Source organism: Passer montanus, unplaced genomic scaffold (assembly GCF_014805655.1).
Source record: "Passer montanus isolate IOZ18808 unplaced genomic scaffold, ASM1480565v1 scaffold74, whole genome shotgun sequence".
Lineage (NCBI taxonomy): Eukaryota > Metazoa > Chordata > Aves > Passeriformes > Passeridae > Passer > Passer montanus.
The window spans coordinates 776,715-789,689 of record NW_024372592.1 but is presented as its reverse complement, the minus strand read 5'-3'; the positions used below and the strand labels follow the sequence as shown (position 1 = coordinate 789,689).

The 12,975-nt window shown below is 40.7% G+C and overlaps 1 protein-coding gene across 1 annotated transcript in view; it reads right to left on the bottom strand.

Moving 5' to 3' along the window:
- Positions 1–12,975, bottom strand: part of TAF3 (TATA-box binding protein associated factor 3) — a 114,192-nt gene that overhangs the window by 16,372 nt on the left and 84,845 nt on the right. Inside the window, exons 3-4 of the mRNA XM_039730867.1 lie at positions 9,402–11,218; positions 4,252–4,334 (exon numbers count right to left, since the gene is read on the bottom strand). Coding sequence (XP_039586801.1) covers positions 4,252–4,334; positions 9,402–11,218 — 1,900 coding nt within the window. The remainder of the gene's footprint in view (positions 1–4,251; positions 4,335–9,401; positions 11,219–12,975) is intronic.

Sequence of the window (12,975 nt, the reverse complement as noted above, 5' to 3'; positions counted from 1 at the left end):
AATTAACAAATTCTTGAGCAAATAGAACTGAAAGAGGGCAGGGTTAGATTGGCTATTGGGTTAAGAATTTTTTCTTCCTTGTGGGGGTTGTAGGAGTTCTTAGATGAATAATCTAATAAAGAAACTTGATGTAATAAACTAGGTTCTCCTGTCCTCCTAGTCCCAAAAATAGTCTTCTACACAGAGAAGTCACATCTATGACCACAGGATAACTTCTCTATCTTGACCCTTGGTTTTGAGATCCTCAAAACAGGACATCAGCAGTTCATGGCTTTTGTCATGAGGGTATCATGCAGCTGAATGAGCCTCCACACAAAAATAAGCTGGCCTTGGACTGATAATATCCTACCAAGTAATAAAGATTTTTAGTGGGGCCAATTAAGTATCTTGGTAACAAATTTTTTTCATCCCTTAATCCATTGAGGATTTTATCTTACAATCCACAGGTTATTTAATATACATTTTTATAGGCACACACACATGGGTATCTGAGCATGTGTGTGATTTGTTTTTGGAGAAAGTCACGTATCTGCTCACTTAAAAAATATAGAAGACAAGGGGCAATTTCATTAGAGCAGCAGGTCAGGTTTACCAGTTAAACATTGTTAAAATGCCTGTCTTTCCCCTTCTTCCTGTCTGCTTTCCAGGTTCCCTGCTGATGGCAGAGTTATGATATGAGTCTGGAGCAAAAGTCTGAAATTTAAGGTAAATTTGGAGACCTGATTTCACAAAAAACATGTATCCTGCTTCCAGGGTACAGAAACACTGAAACAGCACCCAGTGAGTAGTACTTTGCTTTGTGGTTTGGCATTAGTGTCAGCAGCCATGTGTTTTTTCTTAAAAGCTGTATTTAAATGTAGCATAAATTTATCAGAAGTATCAAACATTACAGCATGTACTTTTGCTGAAGTTTATGTCAGATGTAGTAGTAGCTGGAATGTCAACACCTTATCAATAGATATGATTTAAAAAAAAAACTTATGTGTATGAAAAATGATAGTGCTTAGGAAAAATAACAAGACAAAAAGAAGCCATGATGTAATTGAATAAAAGTATTAAACCCTACTCATCATTTTCAGCTCATTTAAAATTTAAAAGTCTGTGTTTTTTGTTTTGCTTGTTTTGTTTTGAAAAAAGATAACATCACTAGTTCCTTCCTATACTAACTCAGTTAGCAATCTACCTTGATAACACTGGAATGGAAAAAAAAAAGTGAAAAACCCTTCCAACATATCATTCAAATCATATCTAAAAAAGTGGTCATAAATATTTTAGAACCCAAGCAAACCAATAAGAGCAAGGCCCATTAAGGATAAGATCTTTTACAACAAATTAAATAAAACAATTTATTGAAGCCTGGACTTGAGATAAACTAGATTTACTAGCTGACCTTTTATTCATTTAAAGAACAAAATTAGCTCTAATTGCATTAGAATGGAATCCAGTAAATTTCTTCTAATGTGGCATCCATGCAAGTATTGCTGTAATTGTTTACAACTAAGATGGAAATGCTTTGATAATAATCTACTTTCTTCTTGTTTTACTGTGCAGTTAAAACACTTGCAAAAAAACTCTTAAGTAGGACAGTTTTTCCAATATTGGTTTGTCCATCCTTCAGCAATAATACATTTTCATGTCTATTAACCCAATGTTGTTAATAGCCACTTCTTTTGAGATTATGCATGTTGTAAGAACATTTGCACTCCAGACAAGCCTGAATGCAGGTATTACTTTGAATCTGGGAGAAATATGTACTTTTATTCACCAACACAAGAGAAAAGACTTTCCTGCTGCTGCTGTCACTGCTCTGTATGCTGGCCCAAGCAGACGAGTCAAGAAGTAAAATTATAAAATCACAGAATGATTTGGGTTGGAAGGGACCTTAAAGATCATCCAGTTCTAACCGCCTTCCATAAGCAGGGATACCTTACACTACTCCAGGTTGCTCCAAGCCCCATCCAACCTGCCTTTGGACACTTCCAGGGATGGGGCAGCCACAGCTTCTGTGGGCAACCTGTGCCAGGGCCTCCCCACCCTCACAGCGCAGAATTTCTTCCTCATCTCCCATCTAACCCTGCCCTCAGTCAGTTTGAAGCCATTCCCCCCTATCCTGGCACTCCATGCCTTTGTAGAAAGTCCCTCTGCAGCTTTTTTTGGAGCCCCTTAGGCACTGGAAGGGGCTCTAAGATTTCTCCATGGCCTTCACTTCCCCAGGCTGAAGAGCCCCAGCTGCTCACTGCACAAAGGTGTTTTGCTCACTACTGCTGCTGTAACTCAGCCAACTCGTGCTGAGTTTATGGTGTGATGTGAATCTCCATTCCATGCACCATCAAGCTGACACTTTTGCTTCAGACTCCTGAAAGCCCTGTGCTTCATGAAGATCTGTAAGTGCTCCTATTGAAGATGTTCTATGTGATGTTCCCCCAAACAAATTAACTTACAACTGAACAGGTACTGGAAGACTTCCAAAAGCCTCCAAACAGCTCTTCTCTGTAACAGAGAAACTGAAATAACCAATTTCTCCATCTAGTTTCTACTCGTATCAAATTCTAGGAATGCCTAAAAATTTTCCTTGCACCTTTCCATGGACATTCATGGTATCCTCAAACAATTCCATGCCAGTTAATTTCAAAGACAGGCTAACTGAAACACAACATTTTTATGTGATAATTGCCAGATATTTAGAGCCTCATTACCAACACAGATGAAACATAAGTTTAACCTTCCCTTACCATAACACATCAAAAAGCATTTCTTTCTGCCTGTAACGAGATCCTTAGATGGGGACCAAGGTGCCACTAAAGATGTAAAAATGAATCTAGAATAAAAGTGAGTTTCCCAAAAGCCCATGAAATGAGATGTCAGTATCTCAGACCTAAGGCCTGGCAGGGAGGACAATGATGCACCCACATGATTTGTAGCAAACAGATGGAGCCTGAAGTCCCCTCTCAAAACATGTGTGGGTATGAGAAACACTGCAGTGAGATAAGGTTGGAAGATAACTGGTGCTAAAATATGGCTTCAGAACTTTAATTCAGAAGTTCTGCCTTGGAAATATGAGTTAATTTCCCTCATATAAACACTCTACAGTCCTTGGAAAAGCAGAATTTAAAAGCATCCATGTCTCCTCAAGGAGGAAAATGGATTTGTGGGTTTTCAAGGGAGAGCATGTTCAGCTATACACATTCAAATCATGCTCAGCAGGACAGACAAGTATTCTGAGAGAGCTGGAACTTTGTACAGCAACCTGAGGCACAGAAATTTTAGATCACGCTCAAGTACTGTGAAAGGAAGAAAGCAGAAATGGTTAATAACTGGGATGTGGGTGTCTCAGAAACCAAGGAATGACTGAAGTCCCTCAGCAGCTTCAAACCAGTAAAAGCCATCATTCCCAACTGGGGAGAAGTAGGACAGCAGAGAAAAAGAAAATAATCATCAAAATCCCATTTAACTTCTAGAGCAGAAAAATGAGTGATTAGGGGGTTTAGTTCCTAATGGCTCTATAAGAGAAACAACTGCATTAGCAATATTTAATGTGAGGACTGGAAAAGAAGGATCTGTGTGTGCTCATGTTTACCATTGGACATGAAAGTGTGCTTTGTGCCAGGAAATCAACACAAAAAACCTGATTAAAAGAAACCCTTCACATACAACACAGGACCAGCCTAAGAAGCCTGGTGACACATGATTTCCCCAGCCTCTCCAGCCTCCTGTTTATGCTGGATGATCTCAGGATAGGGATCACCCTATTTATGCTCATCCAGTACAAAGTAACTATTATTTGTACAACAGCACCCAATAATTAGGGAGCTAATGAAGCAGCACTTGAAATGCGTTAGGTACACTCATGAATAATCATCAACAGTTACAATAAAACAGACGTGTATAAAGGAATTCCAACTGTTATGTTTTAAAGCATAAAACAACTGTTAGCTGGGGAGTGTTGTGAAACTTAGCTGTAGGTTACACTCAGGATAAGCATCCATTACAGAAACCTCACTAAATGCCACTGGAGGCATCATGCCAGCCCAGATGGAGCCCTGTAATCCATGCCCTAAAAAGACATGGAATGGGACACGCAGTAGGATGGATGGAAGGTGATGGGTCTCACTTGGAGAATGCATTTTGCTGTATAAATGTAATTTGACAGTAATTTTTAAGCTTTTCCCACGGAAAAGAAGAGCTCTCACAAGTGCCAGAGGATGGACTGTGGTGAGCATACACCTCACAGATGGATTTATTTGTACTTACATCTTGTCTTGGCCTGCGCCCACTCTTAAAGTCAGCCGAGGAATAACCGGTGATGGAGCTGGAACAACTGGTTCCACCTTTATCTGTACAGGGAAACACAATCATCAATCAAAGACTGCAAGCAGACTCCCAAAATATATTAATTACATGAAAGCACTGATGGAGTTAACCAGAGTATATTAGCTTAATGAAACAAAATTATGACAGACTATCACTGTTCTCTCACACTTTGTCCCATGGTGTGGATGGGTCTCAGTCTGCAGGGAGTCCCAGCTGTGGCAATTCACAAATACACACTCTAAGCTAAAAAAATCAACCTGAAATTTTGCTGCATTTGTACATCCTGATATAATTTGTTAGCACATCTTCTTGATTAAGTACTTTTCTAGAGACACAAAACTTCCCAGTTTGTTTCTAAACAATGACATGAAATGCTTTGATCTTAGTACTCAAACTTGTCAGGCACCCATTGGTGTTTGCAAGTTTTTCTGAGATTTAAATTCAATTATTTCCCGGTTCATCACACAAATGTACCATGACTCTCTTGAATCAAAAGGAGAGACAAAGGAAGCAAATAAACTCCAAGCTGAATTTACCAACAGTGAATACTTTATGAAAGTTCTTATCCATGCAGGCATAACAGCCACTGCATTTTACTGCAATTAGGCTGAGGTTTTTAATGACTATTTTTCAAGTGGCCTGGGATTCCAATCTTGGTATCTGGTGGAGTTTAGACCACTTGAATATGTCCTTGAACTTATGGAACCAGTATATGCCAAAATTACCAACTCCCATTGAGTTACTGGTTTGCAAAACCTGTCCAGAATGACCACAGATGCTACAGCTGACACTGTAATGATTCTCCAGGCATTCATTACTCAACTTATATCCATATATGACAAGTGTATATACATTATATATAGAGAGAGATATACATATAAAAACAGAGATGGAGACTGATCTCATTTTGAGCATGTGTGTCACCATATTTAATAAAACAACCACTTGCCTGAATCTGCTCCAGGAAGTCAGACAAAACGAATATGCATACAACTAAGTGGAAACCTGATCAAATTTCCAGTTTCATAAAGCTTCCACAGAAAAAGGGAAGGTAAATATTCAATGCAAAGCACAGAATGCAGTGTGGGAGAGCAGGCCAGAGTGAGCGGGACTTATTTTGAGAAAAGTAGTAACAAAATCTCATGCCACACATTTTGGCAAAAGAATTGGAGCTGCTCTCCAGATGTCTAGGCCAGAGAGAGAAAGAGAGCAGCCTGAGTGGTGTTCCTGCTCTGACACAGTGAACTGTGCTTTGCAATACAGCTCTCCATGGATGTGGATTAGCTGATTTCACAGGCCTCTCTGCACTCTTTGTTTATGTAGAACCATTTTTTGTTATGTCATTCCCCTGGAGTGTTGCAAGAGCTTTTTTCCTCTGAAGCTTCAAATGCCTGCAACAATTTCATCTTCTATAGGTGATAAGTGAGTCTTTTCCCTGTTTTCCCAGCATCTTAACCTGCGACATCACCCACTGCTTAGAGACTGAAACTGAACCCTGGCTACTGCAGGCTCAGGACTATGGCTTTGCACAGCCTATCTTGCCTCTTTTCCTGCAGGTTTCTCCTTCTTCTTTAGTGCCTGTTTTGAATACAAAATGTCTCAGGACAAGCGCTACTGCTGCAGTTTCTAGCATACAGCACAGAGAGATGCCCACACCATTCATAAATGTCCTTGTTTCATTCTAAACAATGGTGGTGTGGGCTCACATGGCAGAAGAAGAGAACATAAACCAATTCTTTCTGCTCAGATACCAACATCACAGTTTGCTAGGAGAGGAAAACAGGGCTCCACCAGAACATTAAATCTTATTCTTTGATACAAGAGGACAGGAAGCATCTTTCTACAAAAGATGTAGAAAGATGAGTTTGTGTGTAGGGTTTACATCATTAGACCAGGGAGAAAACCAAGCAGCATTCATAGTTACATCCTGCAGAGCTTGGTCTTCCTCTACACTGATGACAGGATTTTGACACAGGAGCAAGAGCAGTTTACTTTGAGGCAGCTCTGGCAAACCCTGCCGGATGCAAGGATGGCTCCATTTCTCATGAAGCAGTTCCTCAACTACTTTAGTTCCCAGCTCAGCTTATTAAGGTTAGCTGAAACTGGGTCAGCAGCTGCTCCCTGAGCTGCTCAGTCACTCCTACAGCATGCCTGGTAATCTCTGGAGTACCAATGGGGTGTAACTGCTCCAAGTGTTTGCTTTTCATCTGGTGGAGCTCCCAAGGCAGTGCCCAGATCTCCTTTTCTGGCTCTGTGGGCAGCACCCAACACCACTGCAGGGCATGGAGCTGCAGGCAAGCCCTGAGACAAAGCTTCTCCTCCTTGGTGCCATCACTAAACACTCCCAGCATGAAGCCTTCAGCTTCTGTTTTCCAGCCATTTATGCAGTGTTCTGTTTGCTGCTCTGTACCTTTCAGCAGCCTGGGGCAAAATTCCAGGAAAAACTTGATAAAAAGCCTCAATCACCCAAGAGGATGGGATGCCCACAGAGGTAATAACTACAACAAGGCTCAAAAATGGGAATATTACAGCTGAGTCAGCTTTTGTTTAACTACAGCAATATTAGAAATGGGACTCTGATATTTCCTCCTGGCCATCAGGAGCTGAAAGTGCAGCGAGCTCACAAACTCATCTCCCAGGCTGTGCTTACACCTCGGAGGCGGACGCGCTGTGGCAGATTAAATGTCCAAGCAGTAACTTGATCATTTGCTCTTGCAGCACAACTGCTGGCTAAATAAGTCATTGTGTGATCTAAAAGCTAAATTAAGGAAACATGTACTTTTAGGGGTTAAAACGAAAGAGCAGCATTCTGGAGTAATACTGGGAATTGGGGCCAGCAGAAGAGCATTTACAGTGGATTACTAAGCTTCCCAAATCACCAAAGAGGTAAAGTCCAGCAATATAAGACTCCTTTGTAGCTAACTAAAAATACATTGTCAGTGGATTTGTCCAGTTTTATGTATAAGCAATACTTCTTTCACCTGAACTAATACTAGTAGTCATATAAGCCCCTTATTGCCATGTGCTGCATTTTTTTTGCTAATCTTCAAGGATTTAGCTTCTTTGCCACATACCTCAGGGCACCAACTGATAAAGCTCTAACTCTCCATTTTTCCAGGACACCAGCAGTGCGGCCTTGCAAAAAATGAAAATCGCTCAAGAGATTTAAAGGGGAAATTTATTTTTAAAATCCTGACTTGCAGCAAAGAGGTGGATTTAAAAAAAGCTTATCTCTCAAGAATCAGTTTAAATTTTAATTCTATCTGGGGACTCTTTCATGCATTCTAGCTTTAAAGTTTATCTTTTGACAGGGACTTTTTGCCAAGGTAATGGGCAGCTTTGTCAATTTAATTTGTCCCAAGTTTTTATTAGTGTTGAACTCCTTTTCCTAATATATATATTTTTTCCCCACCTATATATATATATGTGATAGCCTATACTGAAGCTTTACCAGTTTGTTATTTGTTTATATGTCTGTTTATCATTCTAAAAGCAAACTTGACACAGAGAACTGCAGAAGAAATGCAAAAGTGAAAATGTGGAAAACAAGCAACTCATTGCCTTTATTTTACGTACACCCGTATTTCACTTAAAAAAGAAATCTCAGCAGAAATTCTCAATTAAATACTGCCAAAACTGCTCAGGCACAAGGACCAGACAGATAAAATGGGGAATCTGTGAAAGTGTTGCTGCAGTCTAAAACCAGACATGAAATTATCATGGACAACTGGGCCACCACCCTGTTGATCACAAGCCCATCCAGAGCAGACAAACATTAGTTCTCCACATTACCCAGATTCTGCATGGAAAAACCATCTGTAAACTTAAAAAATGTATCAAGTTTTGAAAGCAGCACTTTGTTGCAAATCCAGCAGGTAACATAAGAGTGGCAACAAAAGGAGAGTGAGGAATGTCCCAAATCTGAGCTTGTACAAACCCAGTATTACACTCAAAGCAGGGTGTAAAGAGCATCTTGGTAAAACTGGAACTCACACAGTGCTTCCTCAGGCTAAGTATAGAGATTTAGGAACTCTTGTATCCAAGGTTATCACACAGGAAGACAATCTTCTTTCTTTTCTTCTTTCTTTTCAATATTAACAATTTAATGCGTATTATAAGGTGAAGTGACAAAAAAAATTAGAGCAAATCCTGAATTCGGGGAGCTGCTTCTAATGGGATTTCAAATCTGATAACATGCAAATATGTTGGTTTCATTTCTTAAATATTAAATATATTCTCAAGATTAGGTGATATTGGAAAGAAGAAATTATCTTTGGCTGATGTAAATCAGTAAGAGTTACAGGAATGGAAGGAGCTCAAACCCCTTGAAAATTAGCTCTCCCCTTCTGTCTCTCAAGCATGAGACTCAAAACGAAAGGTGACATTTGAACACTTAGACCATAATTTGAAAATAATTTTCTCACTTCAAACAAATTGGAGCAACAAGGGGGCAGATTTGCTAAGAGAAGACTCAGCAACTCTTTTGAGCCTGTAAGATAACATTTATTTGAAGGCAGTCTGCTTCTCATTTCTGTCCACCTGGGAATTTCCAGGCTTCTACAAACTTCGAAACAGCAGATTTTTAGAAACAAAATTTAAAGTTTATTATGAAAGGTATATGGTTGCTGCCCTTCCTGTCCACCTGGGAATTTCCAGGCTTCTACAAACTTCGAAACAGCAGATTTTTAGAAACAAAATTTAAAGTTTATATGAAAGTGTATGAAGGGTTGCTGCCCTTTTAGTGGAAACCTACAGAACAAACTTTCTGCATCACAACACTGCATCCCTTTACTGTGTGTGTTCAATCTGAGCCTCAGCTTTTCCAAGTGAAAAGAAGGTTGAGAAAAGCCAGGACAATCCCACATTTGAAATTCACAGAACTAGAATTCCACTGTTTTGTTTTCCACAAATGTGGGACAATCTCTGAAGCTCCTGGTGGACACCTTCCTTGGAGCTGTTATTATTAAGAAACACCAAACCTGTAACCACACGTCTCCTCAAAGCTCTTAGACAATGCTCAGCAGCAAACACAGGAATCCATGTGGATTCTTCAAGCAAGTGTGCCATCTCAACTTATCCAAACAGCTTACCTTTTCATGTTTGTGTTTCTCCTTTTCCTTCTCTTTCTTTTCTCTTTCTTTCCTCTCCTTTTCTTTCTCCTTCTTTTCCTTTTCTTTGTCCTTCTCCCTTTCTTTCTTTTTCTTCTTCTCTTTTTTGTCCTTCTTCTTCTCTTTAGGTTTCTCTTTGTCCTCAAATAGTTTTTCAGGTAGCATGGGAGACAAGGAAGGTAACATGCTGGGAAGCCTCATGGCAGATGGTGTGCTGAACAAGGGCATAGACATTTCTTTGGGAGGTAACACAAGAGGTGCTGATGGCACCTTTATCTTATCTTCCTTACCCTTATCTTTGAGTTTCTCTTTGTCTTTTTTATCCTTGTCCTTTTTGCCTTTCTCTTTCTCTTTCTTTTTATCTTTATGTTTTTCTCTCTCTTTTTTGGTATTGCCATCTTTCAACTTTACTTTTGTGTCAGCATCCTCAAAGTCCTTTAATTTGAATTTATATGGATCAGGATCATCCTCTTTGAGTAGTTCCTTCCACTGAAACTTTCCTTCCTTGTTTCCTTCCTTGTCTTTATCTTTCTCCTTGTTCTTTTCCTTCTCCTTATTTTTCTCCTTGTTCTTCTCTTTATCTTTTTCTTTTTGTTTTTCTTTCTTTTTCATTTTAGTTTTCAGCTCTTTTTTCAACTTCTTTTTCACTTCTGTTGATGAAGCCAACTTGGTTTTCTCCTCATAGACTTTGAGAAGAGGCTCCGGAGTTGGAGGTGAAGCAGATGGAGAGGAGAAATAAGTGAAGTTGGTAGGTGGATTAGAAGGTGTCCCCATGTTTGCCTTCCGAATGACCTCATCAATTGAGTCATCCATTGTCCATGAAATGTCTGAACTTGAAGTCCCACCTGAGGCAGGTATTGGAGTTGCTCCTGCCTTGTTTGCATTATTGGCAGGAACAGAAGGTTTAGGAGTTGTAGACTCTGAAATAGAAAGTCTTTTCGGACTGGTAAAAATTTCCCCTTCTGATTCGGACCCAGAGGAAAACTCGAAGGGATCGGGCTCTCGTTCTGCACACGCACGAGCAATCACAGCATCGATTGAATCATCAATGGTCTTGTCCATGACCGGGACCTTCTTCACCTGGTTGTCCATATTTGGCTTGGGGGCAGGCTCAGGTGGTGTCTGTGCCTGCTTCACTTGAATATTTTCCTTTCCTATCTTCTCACTCAATGCAGCCAGAGGGGTTCTGCTCGGTGGTTCAGGCTTCACAGGTGGTTGTGGAACGTGAGCAGGAACCTTTGGACTTTTGGGACTTTTCGGGCTCTTGGCCCGACCTGGTGACTTTTTTTCTTTGGATCCGGTTTTTGGTGAACAAATGGGACTCCCAGCTACCACTGGTGAGGGTGTAGTTTTCGGTGATTTTGTCTTTTGTCCTGGAGAACTCGTTTTGGACTTTGTTTTGGGTACGAACGGCTTTGCCTCTAAAGTTTTGGGGGTCGGCACTTGGGATTTTGCAATGGGAGCCAACATCGGTGGTTCTGGTGAAGGGGGGGCTAAGTCTGTACTGTCCTGAACGTGAACTGGAGAAAGCATTGGTGGTACTTTTTGTGTATTTATTGAGCTAAGAGGCTCACGTGGTTCCACAGTTCCATCCAAGGCGTCCCCTTTGGAAACAGACAGTTTTGGCCTTTTCACAGGTGGGAATTCCTCAGCATCAGGACTTTCTAATGGTCTCTTGCTCAAGTAGTTCTCATCATTAATTGCCTCATCCTCTTCCATATCTCCTTCTTCTTCCAGTGGGACCTGCATGGCCTCTGCAGATGTACCTCCATCGGTAGGAACCTGCTCCTCTTCCTCTTCTGCAACAAAGAACATTTAGGAAAACATTAGGATAACTGAAATGTGTTTTACAGAAACAAACAAGCACCACAACAAATATTCATGTGCAGCTCAGCCCAGAAGAGACAACTGGCCACCTAAGGGCTTCTTACTGTTCTGCCTGGAGGAACATGTGGCACCTCCTGTGTCACATCAGCCACCTCTGGAGCTGGCAGGTGCCCTCACCACAGTGTAACACTGAACTCATGAGCAAAGAAGAGGAGGGTAGAGCTCACCAATGGCAGAGCTTGCAGAGCAGGCCCAAAGTGTCAGTCCTACCCAAAACCACCCTAATAACTTCATTCATTTTTAAATGAAGGGAAAGAGGTTGAAGCATTTTTTGCTGTAACACAGTGTCAAAGTAAAGTATCAAAGTAAAATTAACCAGAACTGTCTTTCTTGCCTATATATCACACAAGTTTGACTGCAGATTAACTACTAGGAAAACATCTTCCTAAACCTAGTTTATTCTTACTGAAGCAGTACAATCTGAAGGTTAAAGCAGAGGACTAAGCCTCATTCACCTGCCAGGTTCTGTCTCTGATACCATCTTAAGAGCGGCTGCAGGTGGACATTATCTGTTATGACTTTATGGGAACGCCTCAGCATGGTGTGTGTGTGTTGGTTCAGACCAGGAATGTGCCTTTGAAATGCATCTTCCCATCATCTCCCTTACTGTTGTTTTGTTTGCATCGTGGGACAATCCTGGAGTGCATATGCCAGCTTCCTGCAGCAATGAAACCAAAATGAAGGTGGAATTCACCTAGCACACTTCAGAGCAAGTGGGCATTCAGGCTGTGAGACCAAAAACCAGCTCTTGAAAACAAGATAAACCTGAAATCTACACAGTGTAGACATCAGACATCAACCATTCCAAACCAGTGTGGATACCACCTGTGTGATTGCTCCGGTTTTTGTTTAATAACAATTATTTTTTTCCCTACATACAACACCATCTTCAGACCCCAATGTGACATTATGGTGCAGAGAAAGGAGAAAATCCACTTGAGATCTCCCAACAAATCCACAGTAGATTTATAAAAAGAACCTCTGATCTCCACAACCACAGCCAAGCACTTTATCCTCTTCGACACACTTCCTCACTTTCAAAATGGAATTATCCAAGCAGGAAAAAGGATTCTTAGTCCTGAATAAGAATGTCTACATAGGCATTAACCTGACACATTTGTATTTGGAGTAATTACATCATTACACCTCTGCTGGTTAACATTCCTACACAGACAACCTCATTTCACTTTACCCCAAGCTTCTGTTTACCCACCTGCAAAAACTCAAGACATTTTGTCTACCAGGGTTTCTGAGGAAAGCTATCCAGTGACCCAAGATTCTCCCATGAAATATGCAGTAAAAAACATTTATGAGGACAGTGGTTAAAACCCAACTTCCTAATGAGCAGGTGGCTTTAATGAAAAAAGCACCAAGAAACTTGAAACATTCCACTAAACACTATTTGGAACGCAGTAAAACAGCATCTTGCTTAAATATCCTTTTCAAGGAGTTTATGTTCAGGTTTTCCGCGCTGGTGTTTCTCTACTGTAATGTGTCAATGCTCTGATTTAGGAGAGTTGAGTCAAGAGCCCTGGGCTGCAGCACAAATCTTGCCAGCATCACAAATTAAGTAAAATGAGCTAGCAAGTCTGGCTTTCGCCAGGGCCCAGAGGATTTACAGCAGCCAGCCCAGAGAGGAGACTTTGCCTGAGGATAAAGTCTTAGCCTT